The sequence below is a fragment of the Rhinolophus ferrumequinum genome, chromosome 6 (assembly GCF_004115265.2).
Source record: "Rhinolophus ferrumequinum isolate MPI-CBG mRhiFer1 chromosome 6, mRhiFer1_v1.p, whole genome shotgun sequence".
In the NCBI taxonomy this organism is placed as follows: domain Eukaryota; kingdom Metazoa; phylum Chordata; class Mammalia; order Chiroptera; family Rhinolophidae; genus Rhinolophus; species Rhinolophus ferrumequinum.
Window position 1 is genome coordinate 39670236 of NC_046289.1, and position 25082 is coordinate 39695317.

Consider the following 25082-nt stretch of genomic DNA (forward strand, 5'->3'; position numbering starts at 1 on the left):
CCCTAGAATATATTCCGAAGTGGGGGAGACATACACCATGTAGGTCCGGGGGGATGAGGGGTGTGGAAGTCTTCCTATACCCGGTGGTAAGGAAACAGCTTTTACCATCACAGTCTTTCCCCGTAGCCATCAATGCAGATTGCTGGTCCGGGGAACAGTCCTGGGTTCCCATAAACAAGACTGCAGTCTGTGCCGGTGTCAACTAGGGCCAAAAGCCTCTGCACATTAGAAGGGGACCAATGTATGGACAGTTCCACGTGGGGTCTCCAGTCCCTACTCGTCCTCTCAGCCGGGGTACTTTGCCCGCTCCCCCCCAATCAAACTAGAAGGAGTCGGCCTCAAGCAGCTGCATGAAGTCCTGGAGGGACACGGATCGCGCTTTCCCAGACTTCTCCTTTAGGCTTCGCCGGAATCGCTGTTCCAGACACAACTGTTTCCAAAGTTCCAACAAGAGTGCATTGGGTTGTTGGTCTATTTTTCCCTGATCAACCCCCGCTGCCACGAGATCACGCCACATCTGCGTGCATGTTACTCTCTGAGGCCCGCAACCCTGCCCCCTTACTTTTGATTTGGGCTTCCAGGTCTTGACTTCTCAGACATCCTGTCTTAACTTCCCTCGCCGCCGGCTTTCAACATCCCCCAGAGTGGCCATGGCGGTGGTAACTTCATGGATCCGCCAACCCACATAGGGCGTAAGAATGGCAACCACGGATCCAAAAGCACTTACAGGGGCAGTATCCAAAACCAGATTTCTCACGCTAGTTGTAAAACACTCGTCATCCGGCCCCCGCATATTAGGGTTGAACATAGCAGGTCTGATACCCATTTCACGGATGATTTGAGCAAGTTCAGCATATGATTGCTTTACCCACAGTTTCTGGCAGCTCACCAGCCTCTCCCCATACTGTGCATACCGCAGCGGTGAGCCACTCCATTAGAGTGTGGTGGCCCTGGTCTTGGGACAACCTATGGCAATTCCGTAACCTTTGTCTCAGGGACAGATGCACTGTCATGAAGGCCAGCTTTTCCATTTCGCTGGGGGAACAGAGAACGTTGTGTGCCCCTTCATCCCATAAACACAGCAGCCAAGCTGGGAGCGGCTCTTCAGGGCGCTGTCGGCACTGCCTCCCCAGGTCCCACAACTCAGTGGGAGTGTAAGGGGTATAGGTTGTGAACTCAGTCACAGCTGGGTTGCCGGCAGCAATACCCTGGGGACCCAAAGGTTGCTCATGCTTTACCCTTTGCTGCATTATAGGCTGGGCGGGTGGTGGGGAGCTACATCACTTCCACTCGCATTGTCGGCCTCCGCTTCAGAGTCTCCACCATGGTGCACCTCCTCTAATTGGCAGACCCGAGCTTCCTGCGCCTCCCACCAAGCGGGTCCTCTGTGCTGCGAAGCAACGCGGTGAGGAACATCCAGCCCACAGGGCCGGCTGCACCCCTCACCCCCTCCAGCAACCGCCCAGCCAGAACCCGCAGGGCCCTCTCCACACTGACCGGAGAGCCATCCATGTCCTCCCACCCCTCCTCGGGGGTCCAACTCCTGAGAACAGTGGCCACCTGTTCTCCTTCCCAGAGTCAGACACCATTCCTACCTGGCCGGAATCCTGCTCGTGGTGCCAGGTGTGTGAGTGGGTGGTGGCCTCGGTGTAAGATGTCCACAACTCTAGGAGCCCAGGGCAGCAGCAGACCACCAAAAGGCAGGCAACGCTTGTTGTGGCCATGAGGATGGTATGCCATCCCGAGGCTTGAGAAAACCACCAATTTACCAACAGGTCATGTCTCTCCCAGACAGATCGCGTTTCCTATTCCCCGTGCTGAATGAGACCCTGCTCACTGACCCGTATGTAATGCGGGGTCTGTGGTCCCAATGTGTGTGTGTGTGTGTGTGTGTGTGTGTGGGGAGTGGACACAACGTATGGTGAGGCCGAAAAGGAACAACAACAAAGCTATGGGAGGGGATTCATATCACTATACTCTTGCTGGCACTGGGCTGGAGATACAGGAAGCAATCCACAGTCCACTTCTCTGCCAACCAACCAACCCCTTGCCAGTGTAGCCACGGCAGTTATATTCGTGGCTAATGGTCAACCAGTTACAGCTGATGGCCAACTAGTTATACCGAGGCTGCATGCGGGCCGAAGGTCACAAAATCAAGGTTAGGAGAATCCAACTACCTCGGGCCCTCTCCACCTGTATCTTAATTAAACCTTTGGGTTGATGCCTCAGATTGCAAGGAGGATTGGTGTAAAGCCCCTCCTCATCTGGGCTCCGACCCCCAGCAGGGCGGGGGCCGAGGCAGCTGTGCACGGAGACCAGAGGGGAGGCGGCAGAGAAGTGAGGCATCCAGAGTGGCCGCAGGCCGCAGCTGACCCGCACCCACCGCCAGAGGGGCACGAAGCGCGTCTCGCCAACGGCGCCCACGAAGACCGGGCTTCCGGGGCGGCGCGCGCGGCAGCCGGGGCGGGACCGGAGACCAAGCGCCTCCTACGTCGGGCTGCGTGACAATGGGACGGACGGCGGAACGCGGCGGCGGCCGCCACGGGCCTCGGGGCGGGGGGCGGAGCCACCGCCGCTGCCGCCGCAGCCCGGGTAGGGATTTGAAAGATTAAAAACTCCCGGTGGAGAGGGCGGCGGCGTTGAATGTGTGGCGGAAGTGCTGGGGGCCGCGGCTCGGCGCGGGGTTGGGTGGCCGGCAGCGCCTCCACACCATGAATTACCCGGGTCACGGGTCCCCGCGGAGCCCCGAGCTTAACGGCCGGGGCAGCGACGGCGCTGCCTGGGAGCTGGGCTCGGAGGCGGAGCCGACGTTCGGTGGCAGCGTCTGCTGCTTCGACCACCTGCCCGGAGGGGACCCGGGCGACGGCGAGGTGCCCCTGGCCTTGCTCCGCGGGGAGCCCGGGCTGCATTTGGCGCCGGGCGCGGAGGAGAACAACCACCACCTGGCGCTGGACCCCTGCCTCAGTGACGAGAACTATGACTTCAGCTCGGCCGAGTCGGGCTCCTCGCTGCGCTTCTACAGCGAGGGCGAGAGCGGCGGTGGCGGCAGCTCCTCGTCCTTGCACCCGCCGCAGCAGCCGCTGCTGGTGCCGTCGAACTCGGGGGGCGGCGGGGCGGCGGGAGGAGGTCCTGGGGAGAGGAAACGCGCCCGGCCCTGCGGTGTGGCCTCCCGGCACCGCTACGAGGTAGTGACGGAGCTGGGCCCGGAGGAGGTGCGCTGGTTCTACAAGGAGGACAAGAAGACCTGGAAGCCCTTCATCGGCTACGACTCCCTCCGCATCGAGCTCGCCTTCCGAACGCTGCCGCAGGCCACGGGCGGCCGTCCCCAGGTGGAGGACCCCGACAGCGACCATGTGTGCGGCCGGGCCTCCAGCTCCGGGGAGGACGACGAGGATGACCGCGTCTGTGGCTTCTGCCCGCGCACGGCGAGGCACGAGCCCGAGATGGAGGAGCTGGTGAACGTCGAGCGGGTGTGTGTGCGGGGCGGCCTCTACGAGGTGGATGTGACCCAAGGAGAATGCTACCCGGTGTACTGGAACCGTGAGTAGCCGGCCGGGAAGGGGAGCGGGACGGGCTGCCTCTGCAGGGGCCGACACACGCCCTGGTGGGTTTGAGACTTGACCCCTATGGGGAGGGAGGCGCATGAGGCCTGGCGTGTTTGGTCAGAGCAGGATGGAGATTGTGCGGGCAGCTCTGGCAGGTGAAGGGTAAACGAGCAGATGGCAAAACCCAAGCTGCCCAGGGTCAGGAGGAGAGGATACTGCCGGCGTTGTGGCTTCTGGGTGAGCGGTACTGCTGCCATGCCCTGGAGGTGATCCAGGAACGGATGCCCAGCCCGAAAGGTTTAATTTCGTGACCCTACCCGAGCTTGGTCCACTCGGAGATCTGATTCGGTCTCATTTACCCTGAAGTGGCTGTGATTTAAATAGCAGCGTGTCCTCTGGAGTGGGAATGTTGGAGAGAATCTGCAGGAGAATCAACAGTTATGGACTCGAAAAAAGAGAATTAATCCCTGGCGGGAAAGGAAAGGAGATAAGTTGTTACCTCCGAGTGCGTTAGGGAGGGGTGGAGAGCATAGCGTGAAGCTCACTCTGTGGAATACTCCTTTATATCGCTTAGGTGCTTGTTTACATATTTTTATTTTTGCCTTTTGACCTTGAAAAATTACCAGGCCTGTGCCTTGGTTTCCTCTTCTGTAAAATAGGAATGCTTGTATCTACCTCTTCTGTAAAATAGGAATGATTGTTGTGGAGGTTAAATGAGACAATAAACCTAAAAGAGTTGAAACTGCTTGGCACATACGTGTGATATAAGTGTAAACAATGGGTCCTTATTCATTAGCCTACACAATTAGGTATATAATTAGATTGAGAAGTAAGGCTATCAGAAATATCTGCCATTGCATGTAGCAAATGTTACACATATAATATATAGTAGATATTTTATAGTAACAGAAGCTGTTGGCCACCATTAATTTGTAATATACAGTTTCAATTTTTAGAGCCCAGTGCCCTAACCCAAATATCTTCATTGATTGTCACTAGACTTCGGTCCTCCATACATTTCACAACATTCTGTCTTTTATTAATTATATGTATTGATGACTTAGCTTCCTTTCTATATGTTTAGCATTTTCTGGGCAGAGTCCATTGCCATTATCTTTGTACTCTCATAGGGCTTAGTGCAGTAAATAGTCAATAAGTAAGTATTGAATTGCATAAGTGATTCTGATAATATTAAAACATTCATAAGTTAAGCCTGAGTCACTAAAATAGGATTACATTTATCTCTATTTTATCAGAATCACCAAATAAAATAAGCATAGAAGGAAATTTAATTTCTTACTACACTTTAAGATGACATTGAAGGCATTTGTTGCCATTTTTACAAGGCAGGTTCATTATGGGATCTGTCACATCACTCTCTCCTTTTGATTATAAGCTCACTAAGGACAGGGTATGTTTATATTAACTCATTAATTCAGTTCTTTCATTTTATTGAATATTGGTATGTGCATAATACCAATATTATGCACTCTTGTGAATGCATTAGGAAAGATGGAAAAAAGAACTATCCTTACCCTTCAAGAGTCTCCCACTTAGTCTTTTCTTAAAATGACCTAGACATCACTATAGATTTTTTTTTTTCCTTTGAAGATAGAAGTGTAAGAACTTATTGAAGCCAGAGAGTTGGATAAAATTCCAGGCATCCTTGGAGAGGGGCCTGGAAACCAAGACATGAATCTTAGGTCAGCTGAACTATATTCTCTTAGAATACTGTGTGCTCTTTTGGCTTATGATAAAATTGTTAATGCTTGCAAATTGCTTTATTGTTTACAAAGTGATTTTTCACATTCTTTTCATAGTGATATCAAATTAATGCTAATGTTCTGTATTTGAAGAAATGAACTCATTGAAATTAATGAACTTGTCTAAGGTCACTTCGCTAGAAAGTGGTAAAGCAGTTCATAGTCTAGAGGGGAAATACAGAGCAGTGTCCAAAGAGCATCTGACCCACCCAAGGGTGAGGGTGTCAGGAAAGCTTCCCAGGTGATGTAAGACTGAGCCCTAACGGATTAATTTAATCAGACAGAAGAAACGGGGAAATGGAGGGGAAGGCATTCTAGCCAGGTGGGGTCACATCTGCAAGGGCATGGAGGCATAAAACTGCATCGTATGATAAGGAAATTGGTGCTCCATCTACAGGGGCTAAGACACAGGTAAGTTTGGGATTTGACCACCACAGAGACAGAGGTGTTTGGTCAGGGACAGGAGGAGATGGTGAAGGGACCACCTGCCTGTGAAGCGCACATTTGGGAGACTAGCTAGAAAACGAACAAGGGTGGATAAGCAGTGCTAAGGAGTTTGGACTTTATCCTGTGAGTAAAGGGGACCCAAATAGTTGAAGGTTCTGTATTACTTAGTTGTTTAGTGACAACACAAAGGTTGAATTGGCGAGTTGGAGAATATGTTTAGAATACCAGTATCATAAATCAAACAAGAGACAATGAGGGGCTACAAAGGTTAACCTGAAAGGAAACTTAGTCTTCTCAAACAGCAACACTATTTTGATTCCATTTTAGCATTTTCTAAATAGTTTTCTGCAAGATGCAATCCCGTGGGTGCCCCAGGCCTTCATATGAGCTGTAGTGAAGCACTACAATAGTGCTTTTTGTCTATAATTTACCACTTCTCACAAAATCCCATATAATTTTGATCTAATTGGTTTTTCAGGTCTCTGTGTATTATTTAAGTTTTCACAGCTTCTCAGGAGGGTTCTTTTCCAGTGTGGTCTCTTCAGCCTTCCTTCAAATGGAGGGACTCTTAGGGTATTCTGCGGCTTTTGACCTTTGTTCCATTTTACTTCTTTAAAAAACCTGTCTGGAAACTTTCTAAATAGTGGTAATGAAAGGTGCTTTTTTTTAAAAAAAAGTCCAACAAGTTCCTACATAGAATGGTGGTAGCATTCCAGTGGCCATTTAGACTTTTGTGACCTGATTGAGCCCACTGCTTCTAGGTGTCAAGGCCAACCAGTTAGCTACACCTAGTCTAAAAGAGAGGTGTTGATTTAAATTTATATTTACTCTTCCTTTTGAACTCTTAACTGGCAGGTAAAATTTGAACCAGTTCAGGGGTACATGAATCAGAAGGGGAACAGAATTTGTCTTCTATAGATAGGAAAACAATATTATTACACATGAAAAACTTATTGTATGAAGTTTATTTTTGTTTCATTGTCTGTTCAGATATTTTTCTGACTGCATGTGGACGTTTTAGATAAAAACTGATCATTGCTGAGTAATGCCTGAGTGAACTCCTTTGCGCCCCGTGTTCTTCCTAAGCTGCTTGTAGCTACCTCATAGGCTTGCACTGAGAATTATAAATTATATATAACATGCTTAGAATAATGGTTGGAACAAAGTACTACGTGTTAAATATATCAATTTGCATCTCAGAAAACTATACCTTACATGTAGAAAGTAAGGCTGAACAGTGCAAAATTGTTGAGTACCCAAGATTTGTTGTTACTGGCCTGTACCTCATCACAGAGGAAAGAATGTTTGTGAAAAAATACTAGCAAGAAAGTGGCCAGAGCATTTAGTAATAGCTATGGAAGTCATATTATAGAAATATTTAATGAGTCTAGAATAGTCTCATAGCAATTCTGATGATAGCGGTGTGTGCATTGTGCACTAGGGAACGTGTAATGGCCTTTCATTGACTAAATTAATCAAGTTATTTAATTGACCAAATAGTATATGAATGTGTAGTTTCCAGAAGCAGTTATTAACTATAAGCCACAGCTTTCTTTCCCTCTTTTTTCCAGTGTACTTATAAGGCCTACTTGCATTATTGTAATTCTAAACCATTTTAAATTTCAGACACTTTAGAAATTCACTAGTCTTCATAATATATTGAAGAGAAAATAATATTCCCAATGAAATGAGGTAGAAAAATTAGGGTGTTTTTTTTCTGTAAGTACCCAAATTATATGATGTTTGTTAACTTGGCATAGCTGTAACCAGGTCTTAGGTCTTTTTCATTCAAGGGTTAATTACCTTAATAATAATCCTTTATGAGCCACAGGGCATCATGGGAAAGCAATAGAGTCCAGGCTGGTAGAAGGCACTCTTTCTTGGTCAGTTTCTGCCTCCAATAAAGCAGAACTAAAGGAAACAGAGAGACCAGAGATTGACATGCCTGACTGAAAAAGTGTTAGTCTAGTTAAGAGTAAGTTATCTCTTACTCTTTTTAACTGCATTATCTCCCACTAGCCCATCCTGGATAGCACACCTGGGTGGCATTAGAATTCTGGCTTCTCAGGTTTGCAGAACCCTGGCAGTGTCTTCTGAGAACCGCAGTCCAGGTCAAGTCTGCTTTAGACTGCAATTTTCAGTGACCTGCTGAAACAGCACAAGGATGTGAATGACTAGTGAGTGACATGTGTGGAGCATAGGACTTGGCACTTCCTGACCAAGGCATTCAGGACTTTTCTTTCCCTTTGCAGTGTACCATTAGTTTGAGACTGATCTAATATCAGTGTTGATCCACCTTGTTTGTATATGGCTCAAATGTAATAATGCATGTTGTGTAAGTGCTTTATATAAATGTTCAAAGTACTCAGTACGGTTTTCTTTCCTCCATCTGTTACCCCATCTTCTTTTCTTTATTCCTTTACTATTTTGCCATAAAAGAGACCTTTTGTACTCTTCCCTCTTCGAATTTTATTTCCTGGGGCTTTTATCTCCACATCATGCCCTGTAATTTCTGCTTTGCTAAGATCTTTGATGTCTGGAACCCTAGGGCTGATCCTTTTCTATTGAGAGCAGGAAAAAGCTGGATGTGCTAGCACAGGATTCCCCTTAGAATTATGCGCATTTGGGTGAGAGAGTAGGGGGATAGAAAGGAGAGAGGGAAATGCAGGATGTATTCACAGGAAGCCTACAGATGAAGATTATAGCAGAAGAGATGAGGAGGTAGGCAGTTCTAGAATCCCTGATTGTGGGGGAATCTGATCTAAGACCTTTATCTTTTCATGAGTATGATAGAATTTAAACTGCATGTTATCAAGAAAAACTTCAACACTGATGAAGGGTATAGATACGGTCTCTGCTTTTTTGCCACAATAAGAGTACATTCCTAAAAGCGCAGTTAAAAAGTAGAACAAGGAAAAAAACATGATTTTTTATAGCCTTTATATATAACTACATTTCTACTCTTTTAAGTGTGCCTTGGTAAAGGGAAATTTTGCCCACAAAAGATGTTGAATCACTGACAAATGAGTGGATTAATGGGATGAAAAGCATAATATAGATACTTTTTGATACCCTTGGATTAGGGGACAAGTGAAATTCAAAGTAGTGAAAAGTAGGAATTGTCGGTGCCAGAGAACTGAAGAAAAATGGTAGAAATATTGATATGATTGAATAAAAATAATTCTGTTTTATGTACTGCTTTCTAATTTTACCAGATTGCCACACAAGAATAAATTATACTCTAATATTTGTTTTAATGTCTTATTACATTAAGCTATATCTATAATCATTGCACTTGTATGTTCAAATAAAATCTGCTGGAAGCCAGGCCAGCCTTTGGAAATTACATTATTATTGGTACTTCTGTACCCCAAGACCTCAGATATCTGGGAATCTTAGAGAAGTATAAATTCCACCTGAATGGATGGCTTTTCCAAGTAGTTAAGAGTTAAACTTTTATTTGCTAGAGTGTGATTTTAACAACATGAAAGAAAATCTCTGTAATGTTACTAATTCTCCTTTGGGCCTCTTCTCAGTGAACCATCATTCTGAACATTGATGCAAGATACCCTTTGAGACACATGATGCAGGACAAAGAACTGGATAAACTAAGCTAAAACATAAGACTTCTAAATCATATGCCATGGGATGTGTGGCTCAGTAACTTTAGGTGATGCACAGGGAGCAGAGTTAGAATTACTTCTGAACCTTGACATAGACATAGTTAAAATCAATCCCATCTTGTATTTTACTACTTATTACAAAAGAACAATTTTCAGTTAATATTTTATTCATGAATCTATTGTTTTCTTCTCATTCTATAGAGTTAACCTCTAAGTAGACCCAGGATATCTCATGTCCACCTGATTTACCCACCTAGCCCTCAGTAAAAGTTACATTTTACATCTGGTATATATTTTAACATTAAGTATCTCCAAGTCTGTTTATGTTTCGGAAAAGAAAACCTTTGCCGTGAATCAAAGATAGTCATTGCCCGGAAAGAGAGAGTCTACTTCAAAGAGGTTATTGAGGACCACTCACACAGGAAAGCAGAGGGTGGCTGCTCAAGCGCTTTCTGTGGCACTCACTCTTCCATGCCGGCTCTCCACTGCTCAAATGAACCCTTTCTGTATGGCCAGCACAAAATGAGACAGTTGTACGTGTCTGTAAGGTTTGTGAACAGATCCGTGCTTTGGCTTGACGTTTTCATTGTATGCCAGCCACTCTTCTAATTTAAGACGACCACCCCTGCTTCTGCTCTTTGCCTTTCACTAGAAAAAACTGGGACCTTATATTTTAGAATATCTTTTTGGATATAGTTGCAGTTTGTTTTTAACCTGTTTACTATTTAACCTGTTATTTTATGTAAACTACATTATCACACTTTTTTTTGGTGGAGGAAAAGTGTAACTGTGCCCCATAAATAATGGATGTTCCTACTCCTGGATTACATTGTTTAGAATTCTGATTGCCTGATAGCATTCTGTCTTTCATGGACAGATGTAGAACCCGCCAAAGTATATGGTAGATAACACAAAAAGGGTGGACCTGATTTATATTAGCTCATCAATTTCATTTCTGCCACCTTCATTTTGATTTTTACTGGTTTTTCTAGAGAGGCGGTATTGAGTCATGTTTATGAGTGTAAATGACCACTGGAGGCAGACTGGGCCCAAATTCCAGCTCTGCCATACACTGTCGTAACTTTGGGCACCTTAATTGCTTTGTGCCACAGTACTCTTCTTCTGTAAAATATGGAAAATAGTACTTACCTCTTAGGATTGTGTAATAAGTTAAAATATTTAAAGATCTTGAACTATCCCATGATAAATAGCACACTCTATGTAACAGTTAGCTGTTATTACTTCTCTATTTTCCTGCCTCTTCTATCCTTTCAAATTTATAACCCACTTTACATTCTTGGCTTTCAACAGTTGTATTTCGATTTGTTGTCCCTTTCCTGACATTGAATTTTCTTGGCCTTGACTCATGGTAATTGACTCTCATTTAGGCAGAGCCCTAGGACCTCTGTAACTGTTGCCTCTTCTTGTGAGAAACTGTGACTGATTTTTTTTGCCTAGTCTGTCAGGCCCCAGAAAGAGCCGGACTGTCTTGAGGCTTCCTGACTTGGACCCCAGAAGAGTGCACCAATCATTCTCTTAGAAATCTACTGCCTCTGGGAAAGGAGGAATTTTATCCCATAAAATCATTCTAAATTCTTGATCATCTACTTTTTCGGTATGCAGATCCTGTCACCAGATGTGGGGAGGTACTGACGCTATCCCAAAAGCTTGTTTAGAACATCTCTAACGAGCTGCCCAGACTTTTGATACCACAGAGAACTTTACAGCTTTCTAAAAGACTACTCAGTTTTCAGTTGAGGCAGAGCCAGTAGTATTCTTGGATTTCTGCCATGTTGGCAAGACAGAAATAGCCCATAATTCTCCTTACAGTGGAGACCTCAGCATGAAAACTTTGAGAGATTTCTCTTAATTGACCTGCAGTTGAACCAGCAGTGATAGGGATGACAGTTGGGTTCTGGCACATAGTGCAAGATCTAGCTTCAAATCAGTCTGTCCTTAGTCCAGGGATTTGAAGCGGTGGTTCCTGATCCAGCATTGGCAATAAAAGCCAAGTGGGCTTAGAGAATAGGTCTTTGTTGTCAAATTCCCTTAGTTTGAATCCTTGATTTACCATAGCCATATGACTTTGGGTAAGTTGTACCGTGTTTCCCCGAAAATAAGACCACCCGGTCTTACATAATATGAGACCCAGTACAACACAACACAACACAGCACAACACAACACAGGGTCTTATTTTAATATAATATAAGACCGGGTGTTATATTAATTTTTGCTCCAAAAGACACATTAGAGCTGATGGTCCGGCTAGGTCTTATTTTCGGGGAAACACAGTAGTTGTAATCTCTCTGTGGCCCAGTTTCTCCTTTGTAAATGGAGATACTGATTCCTGTTTCACAGCGTTATTATGAATATTTCATTGAAATACATACACATATGTAGAGCACTTAGAGTTCCTGGTTCAATAAGTGTTAGCTATTTTATTTAAGCTGGGCTGGTATGTTTGCTCTTAAACTGGAAGCCTAGCTTCTAGAAATTAAAAAGTGTGTGGTTGACCTGTTTTATTTGTGAAAAAGAAGAGTGGGATTCTCTGGCTCTATCAGAATTACTTCAGTTTAAATTTAATGACACACACACATAACACATACATATACACATATTCCCCCACACCCTCTCTCTCCGTTTTCTCCTTTTTTCTCTCCCCTCTCCCTGTGTGTGTGTGTGTCTGTGTGTGTGTGTGTGTGTGTATGCATATGCATGTTAAAGCTGCTTAATCTCACCCCCTGAAAGTTCTGGGAGTCACCAAGTATCACAGGTCAAGGACCTTCATTCCTCTTATTGACTCTGAAGTTGAACAAAACGAAGACTTTTCCAGGTGAGGTGAGGATAGTGGAGTACTCTTTAGCTTCTGAATTGTCTTTGCTGGGTTCCCTTGCCTGTGGAATGGCATCGTATCTTAGACCAGTAGTTTGCAGATTTCACTGAGCTTAACAGTCAAATGCAAGGTTGTTAAAAATGTAAATTCTCAAATCTCATCTCAGAAGATTGGATTCAAGAGCTCTGAGCCTGAGGGCCTGAGCATCTTCCTCTTCAGTAGGTATCCGAAGTAATCCTGGTGGCAGAAGTTTATAGACCTCACATGAATAACACTGTCAGTCCATCAATCCCTCCAGTCTAAATGGCTCAAAGCTGCTTCATCTGTGTTGTTTGCACTTACACTTAGAGAATTACCAGTTCAGCCAGTCCAAGGGGTTCTAGAGGAACTAGCCTTCAACCCACAAATTGGTATCTTTATTTCGTCTCTATTTTTCTTTTACCTACCTATTTCTGCTCTGACCAGTTTAAAACTTTTATATTCTTATTGATTTTCTGTAAACTCATACTATCAATTACTGAGAAGGAGGATGAAATCCCCAACTTTAATTGTGGTTTTATTTATTTATTCTTCTATTTCTATTGGTTTTTATTTGATGTATTTTGAAGCTCTGTTATTAGGTGCATATACACTTAAGATTGTTATATCCTTTTCATGAAACAATGCCTTTATCATTTTGAAATGCCCCCCTTTATCGCTGGTTTATTTCTTGTATTAAAGCCTACTTTGATACTAATTTTGCTGCTCCCTGCTTTCTTTTGATTAGTATTTTCATGATGTATCTTTTCCTTTTAAACCTATATATGTCTTTACCTATCTATTGGTTGTTGCTTTTTAAAATTCATTCTAACAATCTCTTATTTGGTTTTTTAGGGCATTTATATTTAATGTGATTAATGCTGTTTGAGTTTAAATTGAACATCTTGCTCATTGTTTTCTATTTGTCCCATTTATTGTTTTCTTTTTTCAACTCTTTTCCTGCCTTCTTTTGGACTGAATATTTGTTATGATTCTCTTTTATCTCTATTAATAGCTTTTAGGGACACCTTTTTCATATTTTTCCTACTTGGTGTTCTGTGAGATTTTTTGGATTCCAATTACACATATCAGATCACTCGATAGTGTCTCCCAGCTCTTGGATGTTCTGTTCTGCTTTTTAATTTTTCCGTGTGTGTGTGTGTGTTTCAGTTTGGGTAATTTCTATTGACTTCAAATTCACCGATTCTTTCCTCAGCAAAGTTGAGTCTACTAATGAACCCACCTAACATTTTTTATTCTTTCTTGTAGTTTTCATCTCTGTGTTGAAATTATCCATCTGATTGTACATGTTGCCCACCTTTTCCACTAGAGTTTTTAGCATATTAATCTGTTTAGCAAATTCTCTGTCTAATAGTTCCAACATCTGGCACATCTGTAGTCTGGTTCTGTTGTTTTGTCTATTGACAGTATTTTTTTCCTTCTTTGTATGTCTCAATTTTTTGTTGTTGTTATGAAAGCTGCACAGCTTGTGTAGGACAATAGAGCATTTATGCCTAGAAATACATAAAGGCCTTTTGTTAGGCTGTTAGTGTGGGAGGTTGATCAGTCTAGTTGGGAGTTGAGCTGGGTTTTGGTTTTGTTACTATACTGTTACTACAATAACTGTTACTACAATAGTTACCATAACCAGCAATGCACCAGAGACTTCAAATCATTACTCTTTAGGTTGGAGGCTGGTTTGCCAGAGGTTTTTGTACATGCTCTTATCTGCCCCCAGCAGTAGATTAAATGCTGGCTATGTTGGTGATGAAGTTAGGAGTGGGAGTGGAGAAGGACATTCTCTGTTTTCTGGTTTAGCCTCATTCTTAGGCACAGTGTCTCAGAGTCTTGAAGTAGGACCTTAGTGATTCTGCCCCTACCCCAGCTATGGGAGACCTCATGGTCTTGATCCAGGGCAGTGCCCTGCCTTTGCACCGAGGGTGGTGGTTGTTTCTTTTTTCCCCCCCTTGTTGCTTTTTCCCAGCAGCTATAGATCTTCATCTGAAAAGCAACAGTGTTTGCTGCCCTCCTAACAGCCTCTTAAGGCTTTTTTTCCATTAGGTAAGAGTAGGAAGGATCCAGGCTAAGGCTTTACCCTTTCCCACAGCTGCTGCTGTTGTCCTCCCCAAGGCCTACACTACGAAGGGGTACTTTTTCAGATTCCTCACCCTTCTCCTGGTCTCTCTTATGAACTCCTACTGAAATCTTTAATGAAAAACATGCAAGGATTTGCATTACCCTTTATGTCTGAGGCCCCAAGGGTTCTGTATTCTCACTGTCACCTGTACTTGACTTTTAACATTTTGTTAAAAATTTTGGCCAAAATCTTTTTTCCTGACATCTTTTTTCTTTATGACTTTTGATGTTTACTCCCAGTAAGCAAGTGCTTCCATCTTGTTTCTCCCTGTCTTTCCTTAGCTGTTGTATTAGTCTGTTAGCCTGTGACCTCCAGGTCTCTGAAGGATTTATGAAAAATTATAATTTTACAAATTAAATTTGTCTATGTTTTAGAGGTAGGAGCAATGTTCTTTTAGCTTTCTACATCCTAAGCCAGCTGAAATTCTGTTATCTTATTTTTGTAGTGGTTGCCCTAGGATTTTCAGTGTACACCTTTAATTTGTCATAGCCTGATTTCAAAAATTGTAATTTTGTGTAGAGTAAAAGAACTTCATTAGTGTACTTCTATTTACCCCCTCAGCCTTTTTGCTATTGTTGTAACACATTTTACATCTACATGTTATAAACCCCAAAATATTTTTGCTTTAAGCAGTCAGTTTTTAAGAGAGATTTCTTTAAATGAGAAGAAGTCTTATATTTACCAAATACTTATTTATACTTTTCTTTATTCCTGTATGTAGACACAAAGTTCCACCTAGTATGGAATTTCCATCAAGTTCTTAAACAAATTCCTTTAATGTTTTTCATATTGCAGATCTGCTGGTGATAAGTTCTTTTAGCTTTTGTCTAAAAATGTCTTTATTTCTCTCTCATTTTTGAAAGGTATTTTTGCTGGGTATAGAATCCTAGGTCATTTTATTTCCTTCAGAACCTTAAACATGTCAGTCCATTGTCTTTTATTTATATAGTTTCTGATGAGTTTGCTGTTACTTTTATCTTTCTTCTTCTAGATGTCATCTTTTTTTCTGGTAGCTTTTCAAACCCTCTCCCTACCCCCCCATTTATTGATGGTTTTCTGCAGTTTGATTATGATTTGTCTTGGAGTGGTTTTCTTCCTATTTCTTCTGCATAGGATTTGTTGAAATTCTAGAAATGGGGTTTATAGTTTTCATGAAATGTGGGAAATATTCAGCTATTATTTCTCTTAATTTTTTTTTTTTCTAGTTCACCCTACCCCTTTTCTAGGATTCCTACTACATGTACATTAGTCTGCTTGATATTGTACCACAGCTCTGTGCATTTTTTAAAATTTTTTCCTGTGTTTTATTTTGGATGGTTTCTATTTTATTTCTATTCTGTTCTTTAATGTGTTCTATTGCTATGTTATAAATTTCAGAAAGTTCACTGATCTTCTGTGATGTCTAATCTACTTTTGATTTCATTTGGTATATTTTTATTTCTGATGTTGTATTTTTCATCTTTAGAAGTTCAGTTTAGGTATTTTTTATATCTTCCATTTCCTTCTTCATTATGTTTACATTTTCCTCTCTCTTGAATCTAGAAAGTGGAATGGTTTTAACATCTTTGTCTGCTTCTTTTACCACCTGTGTTGTTTCTGGATCTGTTGCTATTGATTGACTTTTCTCCTAGTTATGCATTGGATTTTCATGCTGCTTTGAATACTTGTTAATTTTTTGGATGCCAGACATTGTAAATTTCCTGTTGTGTGCAGGATTTTGTAGCATTCCTTTAATGTTGTTGGACTTTAATCTGGTACACAGTTAAAGTTACTTCAAATTAGTATGCTCTATCAAGGCTTTCTTTTGAGCTTCTTTAGAGTGCTCAAAGGAGCCTTTAGTTTGGGGATAATTTATCCCTACAATTGAGGTGATACCTTTTAGAGGGCATTACTCAGTGTCCCATGGATTAAATCTTTTTTATTCTGGCTGATTGGAACCTGAACTATTCCCAGCCTTATACCATGTTTTCCTGAAAATAAGACCTAGCTGGACAATCAGCTCTAATGCGTCTTTTGGAGCAAAAATTAATGTAAATTCCAGTCTTATTTTACTATAATATAAGACCCGGTAATATAATAATATAATAGTATAACATAATAATATTATATAATATATAGTACTGGGTCTTATATTAATTTTTGCTCCAAAGGACGTATTAGAGCTGATTGTCTGGCTAGGTCTTATTTTCAAGGAAACAGGGTATGAGCTCTGGAGATTGCTCCATCTACTCCTTTCCAGTGGTCATTTTCCCTAGCCTCAAGCACTTTTCTTCCATGCATGCATAGATAAGTATTCCACCAAAGACTCAAGGGAACTCCTCTAGAGATCGCCACCATTCTCTTTCTGTATAGTCCTTTGCTTTGTAGCATTTTGCCCTACAGATTCTAGCTGCCTTCACCTCCCTGAACTCTAAGCCATTTCACAACTGAACAAGACTGCTAGGCTCTGTTTGGGTTACCTCTCCTACGCTGTAGCCAAGAAACTCTAGGCACTATGCGTGGGCAGTTTTGGGGGTTCTCTCAGCAATCACTGTCCTCTTTTGCCTATAGTACGATATCTGAAAATCATTGTTCCATGTATTTTATCTGATTTTCTGGTTGTTTAAGGTGAGACACTAAGTCAAGTACGAGTTACTCCATCATGGCTATAAATAGAAGTCTGTCCTTGCAATTTAGCAAACTGATTTACTGTCTGCATTCTTGGTGGTCTTGTCTTTATTTCTCTCTCTGTTAGGCAGAACCTAGTGCTCTTGTATCCTACAGCCTTCCTGCCCAGGAATGTTGGAGTGGACAATGGTCATACATTTAGTGAGCTAATATGCACCAAATGGCTGGCTGTCACATGGAGTAAGAATGCGATGTCTTCTGCAGCTATGTTTGTGGGCTGTAGAATAGAAGTGGTTGTTAGACTTATACCTTAGAACTCTTTTTTGCTGGCATAAGACCGGCGGCCTACTGAACCAATTACTGCATTTAATTTCTCATGCTTCCTAATCTCCATCTTTCTTTTTCTTTTATTTCTTACAATTCAGTGTAAAAACAGAGTCTTAAGGAGCTCTATTTTCACATGAAAGGACCCACTTTTTACTGATATCACCAGGAAGTAAATCAGAGCACTGGATTAACTTGCCAGTCACAGTGTGTCTGTAGTGAGCTCATCTGTAGGTCTTAGTTTATATCCAATTTTTGATTTTTTGCTGAGCCTGCTTCTCCTGTTGTCAAAGTGTGAGATTTTCATTTTGGAAGAGATGGTAGGGGTAAAGGGAGTTTACTTAAGGCGAATGGGTGAAGATTCTAGAAGGCTAGTCTTAAATTAACATAGCCAGATTTAACCACTGCATGTGGTTTTATAAACTTTAAAAGATATTATGTGAATTAGAATAATGCCGTAATTTGGAATAGGGTTTTATAGTTTACAAAATTCTTTTACATACATTATTTTATTATTCCCTGTTATAAACCTGCAGTTAGAAAGAATAACCTCACGTGACAGATGATAAACTGAGGCTCAGAGGGGGTGGAACTGGAATTAGAGCCTCTGCCTTCAGAATCCTTTCATCAGTTCCATTTTTTCTGTATACCATCTATGACCTCACAATTTAAGCCATCTGAGCAGGTGTGAAGAGTATATGCCAACAGTCCCTAATATCCTGGATTATTTTGTAACCTATATGAGAATACTTTTGCTGCTACGTACTCCTTCTAGTTGATGATTTTCTAATTATATTCCTCAAATGAGTTTCTTGTGACTTTAGTCTTAGGAATAAATGTTTTCCTCAGCTTCTTTTTGCATGTGTTCAAGTTTTTGCTCTTAGGCTTGTTAGCATTCTGAATTTGACTACCCAAATCTTTTTCTTCTTTTTCTCCCTTGTTCCTCTTTTTCACAAAAGATTTTCATGTTTTTATTGCTTTCATTCCATAAATATTCATCTAGTGTCTACTAGGTAAAAGAAGGGAGTGAACTACCTTGAGTTTCAAAAAGCATATAATTAGGAATTTGTTGGCTTATGTCTCTATATTACTTAGAATTATTTTAATGGTAGAAGTAACTAGACCAAGAGCATAGCTCACATCTATCTGATGCTCACCTGCTAACACTTTAACCATAAAAATAATCCCATCTTTAGAACTGACTCTTACAAACATAATGTTAAGCCAAAGAAGCCAAATAAAAGAGTAAGTACTATATAATGATCCCATTATATAAATTATTAAAAAGCAAAACTAATCTGTTGGGATTTTGTTTACCCTTGGTGAGGGTTGAGAGGTAGCACCTGGAAGAGACATGCAAGAAGGGACCTTCTGAAGTGTTAATAATGTTTTCTGTCTTGATCTGCGTACAGTTAACTTGTAAAAAGCCATTGAGTTGTATGCATGTGATTTGTGCTCTTTTTTGTATGTGTCACCCTTCAACAAAATGTTCACCCCAAAAAGTCCCATTTGTTGTTGTTTTTAAGGAGGGCACAGCTCACAGTGGCCCGTGCAGGGCTCGAACCAGCAACCTTGGTGTTATTAGCACCATGCTCTAACCAACTGAGCTAACCGACCACCCTAGTCCCCTGTTTTCTTATTCTTGGAAACTAGTCAAACTCTGTCCTCTGAAAATAGAGTGTTAACGGCTGACACACCCTGCAGCATAAACCGATTTAACAGATTGGCAAAGCACCACTCAAACAGAGGAACGCCCAATTTGGAGCACTAATGAAAGTACTCCATCTACCAAACTTGCCAGCCCCGGGGGTAATAATGCACAATGGGATTTACCTTGTTCGGCAACATTCAACATCCCGTAATTAGAATCATATTTTGTGATAGGTTCTCTTATCTTCTAGAAACATTGCACCTTTATCCATAGAAGTGAGGAGGCCTGAACAGTTAGAATACAGTAAGATAAACACTGATCAATATGTGCAGAATTAACTCAGTGGAGCTACAGAGAAGGGAAGGTGACAAAAGGCTTCCTAATTCAGATAACTATAAAAGTTAGCTAAATGAAGAAAATGGGGAAGAGTATCCCAGATAGAAGGACCAGCACATGCAGGATACAGAAGTACAACTCAGCATCACACATTCAGGAAACTGTCCTTGTCGACATGGAAAGCACAGGGACCATCAGCGTTATCTTACGTCAGTATCCCCTGAGCCTGCTCTAGTGTCTAGTAGTGTCTAGTTCATGGTAGACATCCAGATATTAGGTGAATAAACACCTAAAGTAGCATCACGTATGTGAAGAGGCAGTTCAAGGAAAGATCGTAAAGAGCTCAGAGTTTATCTGGAAGGCAGTGAGGAGTCATAAAAGAATTTAAGTATTAGGATGACATGATTCATGGTATTTTAGAAAGGTTCTCTGACAACTCTAGAAAAGATAAGTTGAGTGTTTATAAAGAGAGAGAGTAAGGTAGAGGAATCTGTATGTGTTTGTGTGTGTATGTACTTATACATACACATGCCTGTGAGTAGGCATGTGGTAATGGTGATGAGAGTGTCACAGAGTTGAAACTAGGGATACTAGGTTTAGATAGGAAGTTTCTGAAACAGAACAGGTAGAAATGATGAGAGTGAACTCAAGTATTGATTCTACGTAGGCCTGATGAGTAAGAGATGAATTTGAGGGTGATTTAGGAGATACAATAAACAGTACTTAGTGTCTAGTTATTGTTGTAAGAAGCATTTGAGGAGGAGGCGTCTTGGTTGACTCCCAGGTTTGTCTTGGGTGACTGATTGAATAATGTCAGCACACCATTTTCTCTATGATAGAGGATACAAGTAGAGTAGCAGATTTGTGTTCTGTTTTGTTTTGTTTTCTGCCAGAACCTAGTGTGTTCCATAGCTATTTGTGATTCTGTTAACTGTTGATTATCTATTAGGAGATGTTTAATTGGCAGTTGAATATTTGGGTCTGGAGTTCAAGACAGAGGCCTGAACCAGAAAGATGTAGTACTTGACAGGATACTGGTAGAATTTAAAGCTTAGGTAAAGCTCCCAAAACATCTATCAAAAGAATACATTTAGATTAGGCTCAAGAGAAGAAAAGAGTTAGGAGTGTAGATGTGTGCTATAAACGTGTTTTACTGTTTTTAACTCTGCTTTTTACTTCCATGATTTTTATGGGGAGGCATGGTTGGCTCTGATTTGTAAGTCTCATATTAGACTGGCAATGTCAAATTTCCCGAATTATTTATTTTAAAATCCAATACAACTAAATAGTCTGTATTTCTTGGGATGAGGGTTAAAAGGGGACTTTTCTTATTTAAGAATACAGGTTGCATTGTATAATAGGAAGAGCTAGAATGAACTTTGGAGTCAAACTTTGGTTGGAATCTTGGTTCTTATATTACTTAGCTGGGTGCCTTTGGGCAAGATGCTTAGTTTCACTAAGACTCAGCTTACTCATTTGTATAACTGGGTAATTATAGCTATCTTTTAAGATTACTGTTAAGATTAAATGAGATGAGCCTTTGGATCTGGAAGATAATGGCAACTGTCCAAATCTAAATCTCTCTATGCATTCACCCAAAAAGCCATAAGACCAAAAAGGACCACACACACACACTCTCACACAAACCATACATAATTCACACTTTCAGCATTACTACAAGATAGGCAATACTATGAATTTTAAATTACCTGTATGTGGAAAAACAACAAATTACAGCAGCTCTGTTGCTGTTACAAATCTCTGAGTCTGGAGATGGGGCAAGGAGAGGCTTAAGAGACAGTGAAAAAGAAAAGAGGAGATCAGAGGTTAAAATGAAGTACAAACAAAATCACCCTTAGAAAGAAAACTTGCCCCACACAATTGGCAAAATACGTGCACGGGGACTTAGTGATTCGTAGCACTAGCTGGAGGGAAAGTGTATGAAAATAAGAGGAACCAGAAGTAACAGCGTCAGAGAAACATTGCTCCTGGGAGAGAAGGTAGGGAAAGACTGGTTCTCCCTGGAACCGTGGCAGTGAGAGGAAAGAAGGAAGGAGAAAATTACGGGCCTTAGAAAAATGAAAGAGAAACAAGGCACCCAATCCTGTCCCTACCCACCCACCACCACTACCATCACGTCATCCATTAAAGAGCTGCTCTTACTAATCTGCAGAGCAGACACTGTTGAACTAAGAACTGTATCCATGAAATGCTCAGGAATAGGAATAAGTGAAATGACATGCGAAGCTACTTTAAGAGGAATGCAGAAAATGTGAATCAATCCATTTTCACTGATAAGAATTCTTCCCCAAAAGCAAACATGAAACAAAGGAAAATGTATTATAAAACTCCAACTAAATAAAATATCCTCAAACTTGACATACTAATAGGAGCATTGATGTAAGGGGCACTAATGAAAGGAAGGAAAACAACCAAAAGAATGAAAATGAGATGCAGAGAGAAGTAAAAAATCTTCAGAGAGACAGTGGTAGAAATGTAGTACAGGCAAAGGAAGACCTAACACACTTATAATAAGAGTCCCAGAAGAAGTAAAAGAAATCAATGGAACAGAACTACTTATTAAACCATAATCCAAGGGAAACTTTTCAGAAATTAGTGAAAAACTAAAATCTACATATTAAAAGGGCCCACCTTGTAGTAGACTGATCCAGAACAATGAATTCTGATTCATAAACTGTTAGATTTTAAAGACTAGTGAAACTATTAAATTCAAAGACAAATTTTTTTCTGGACCTGCTAGGGGGAAAACAAAAGATCACATTACTAACAAAAAAATAGGTATGCATCATACTTCTCAAGAATAATATACACAGGACGGTTACAGTACAACAGCATTTTCAAAAACAAGGAAACAGAGTTCAAGCTAGCCAACCTGTCCTTCAAGTATCAGGGCTATACATAAACAGTTCTGAACATGAAAGAATTTAGGAAACATTTAATATATTTAACTGTAGATCCAAGATTAAACAGTAGTGGGGACATGGGTGTAATTGTTAAAGTGTTCTGACAAAATAGAAAAAATGAAACTAAAAATAAGTGAAGAAAGGGAAAAATAGAATAAGATTGTTTCCTATTCATCAGAGAAATGCAAACAAAAACCACAATGAGATATTACCTCACACCAGTTAGAATGGCTATCATCGGCAGGACCAATAACAAGTGTTGGAGAGACTGTGGAGAAAAAAGAACCCTCGTACACTGTTGGTGGGAATGCAGATTAGTGCAGCCACTATGGAAGGCAATGTGGAGGTTCCTCAAAAAATTAACAATAGAATTACCGTATGACCCAGCAATCCCTCTCCTGGGTATCTACCCCAAAAATCTGAAAATATTTATCCGTAAAGATATATGCGCTCCAGTGTTCATTGCAGCTTTATTTACAGTGGCCAAGACATGGAAACAACCAAAGTGTCCTTCGATAGGTGGTTGGATAAAGAAAATGTGGTATATATACACAATGGAATACTATTCTGCCAAAGGAAAAGATGAAATAGTACCATTTGTGACAGCATGGATAGATCTTGAGATTACTATGCTGAGCAAAATAAGTCACACAGAGAAAGTCGAGAACCATATGATTTCACTGCTATGTGGTATATAAAACTGAAAACAACAAAAGAACAAGACAAACAAATAAAGAAACAAAAACTCATAGACACAGGCAATAGTTTAGTGGTTACCAGAGGGTAAGGGGGTTGGGGGGTGGTAGATGAGGGTAAAAGGGATCCAATATATGGTGATGGAAAGAGAACTGACTCTGGATGGTGAACACACAATCTGATACACAGATGATGTATTACAGAATTGTATACCTGAAATCTATGAAACTTTACTAACAATTGTAACCCCATAAACTTTAATAAAAAAAAAATTGTTCCCTATTGTATAACTAATAAGTGGGAGTTATTGGATACCACTTAAAATGGACAGACAAAACAGTAAAAGGTTAAATAAGCAAAAAAGATTTAGGAAACTCTAAAATATGTGCTTACATACACACAAACACGTGTGCAAAGGTAACCACTAAAACAAAAAGTGCAAATCTTTCTGAACACCAAAAGAAAATTTTAAAAAGGCAAACTACCAACTAGAGTAAAAAAAAGGGTAAATATGAATAATAAAAATGGTAATTATAGAATACAGAGTTCAAATATATCAGTCATATCAATAAACTTAAATGGGCTTACCTCACCTATTAAAAGAAAAAGATTTTCACATGTGGTTTCATAAAGAAAAACCCAATTCTATGCTATACAAGGTCTGACACTTAAGTTCGCGAACTTGCCACCTTGCACTTACATTGGCAGCACTATACAAACAGCTCGGTAAGGTTTCATAACCTTGGTATATCAGTGTCTCACAGCTCTATTCGTGTCGACATGTGGTGGTGTCTTGCTGAGTGGCGTTCATTATTGTTGTGAGAATGTCTGAGCTTGAATTAGAGCAACAAACAAACATGAAATTTCTTGTTAAATTTGGCAAGAGTAGAAGGGAAATCAGGAACATGTTAGTCCAAGTTTACGGGGATAATGCCATAAAGAAAACGGCAGTGTACAAATGGATTAAACATTTTTCTGAGTGGAGAGAACGCGTCACTGATGAAGAGAGGTCAGGGTGGCCAGTAAGAAGCAGAACTAATGAAAACATGGCAAAAATTTGTTGAATTGTGTGTCAAAATCGGCGGCTGACTGAGAAGCATAGCAGACCAAGTAAACATCGATAGAGAAACAGGAAAATCTTAACTGAAAATCTTGACATGAGAAAGGTGTGTGTAAAAATGATCCCGAAGGAGCTCACCAAAAAGCAAAGGAGAGTCAAAGTTTGCACGAGGCAAAACGATGTTTTGGGTTGTGTTATCACTGGCGATGAAACATGGGTGCACCAATACGACCCTGAAACAAAGCGTCAAAGTGCACAATGGAAGTCAGCCAGTTGTCCACGACCAAAAAAGTTCCATTAGTCCAAATCAAGAGTTAATACAATATTGCTAACCATTTTTGATATCAGAGGGATTATTCATTATGAATTTGTACCAACTGGACAAACAGTTAACCAAGTTTACTGTTTGGAAGTGCTGAAGAGCTGCATGAAAAAGTTAGACAACCTGAACTTTTCGCCAGCAATTCATGGTTCTTGCATCACGACAATGCACCAGCTCACACGGCACTGTGTGTGAGGGAGTTTTTAGCCAGTAAACAGATAACTGTATTGGAACACCCTCCCTACTCACCTGATCTAGCCCCCAGTGACTTCTTTCTTTACCTGAAGATAAAGGAAATATAGAAAGGAACACATTTTGATGACATTCAGGACATCAAGGATAATAACGATGACAGTTCTGATGGCCATTCCAGAAAAAGAATTCCAAAATTGCTTTGAAGGGTGGACTAGGCTCTGGCATCGGTGCATAGCTTCCCAAGGGGAATACTTGTAAGGTGACCGTAGTGATATTCAGCAATGAAGTATTAGCACTTTTTCTAGGATGAGTTTATGAACTTAATTGTCAGACTTTGTATATGGTAGACACATATAAAACACAATAATTCTAAAGGTTAAAAGTAAAGGGATAGTCAAAAACATCAAACGGAAACAATAAGAAAGCAGGGGTTGTAATCTTAATAGACAAAGAAGAACCTAGGCAAAAAATCATTGAACACAGCCAAGTATACTTTTTAATGTTAAAAGCCATAATTCACAATGAAGTTGTATTATTTTTGAATACCTAAGTACCAAATAACAGTAAACACCTAAATATAGCAGAATTGCTGTAGCAGAG

The 25082-nt window shown here is 41.0% G+C and overlaps 1 protein-coding gene across 7 annotated transcripts in view; it reads left to right on the forward strand.

Moving 5' to 3' along the window:
- The first annotated feature begins 2523 nt into the window (after nt 1-2523).
- Nucleotides 2524-25082, forward strand: part of DDHD1 (DDHD domain containing 1) — a 68555-nt gene continuing 45996 nt past the window's right edge. For 6 of the 7 annotated variants that reach the window (XM_033108288.1, XM_033108291.1, XM_033108292.1 and 3 more), the window contains exon 1: nt 2582-3540. In XM_033108288.1, the coding sequence (XP_032964179.1) occupies nt 2712-3540 (829 nt within the window). In that variant the 5' untranslated portion in view covers nt 2582-2711. Of the gene's footprint in view, nt 3541-25082 lie in introns of all 7 variants that reach the window. The other variant, XM_033108295.1, reaches the window with a different exon arrangement.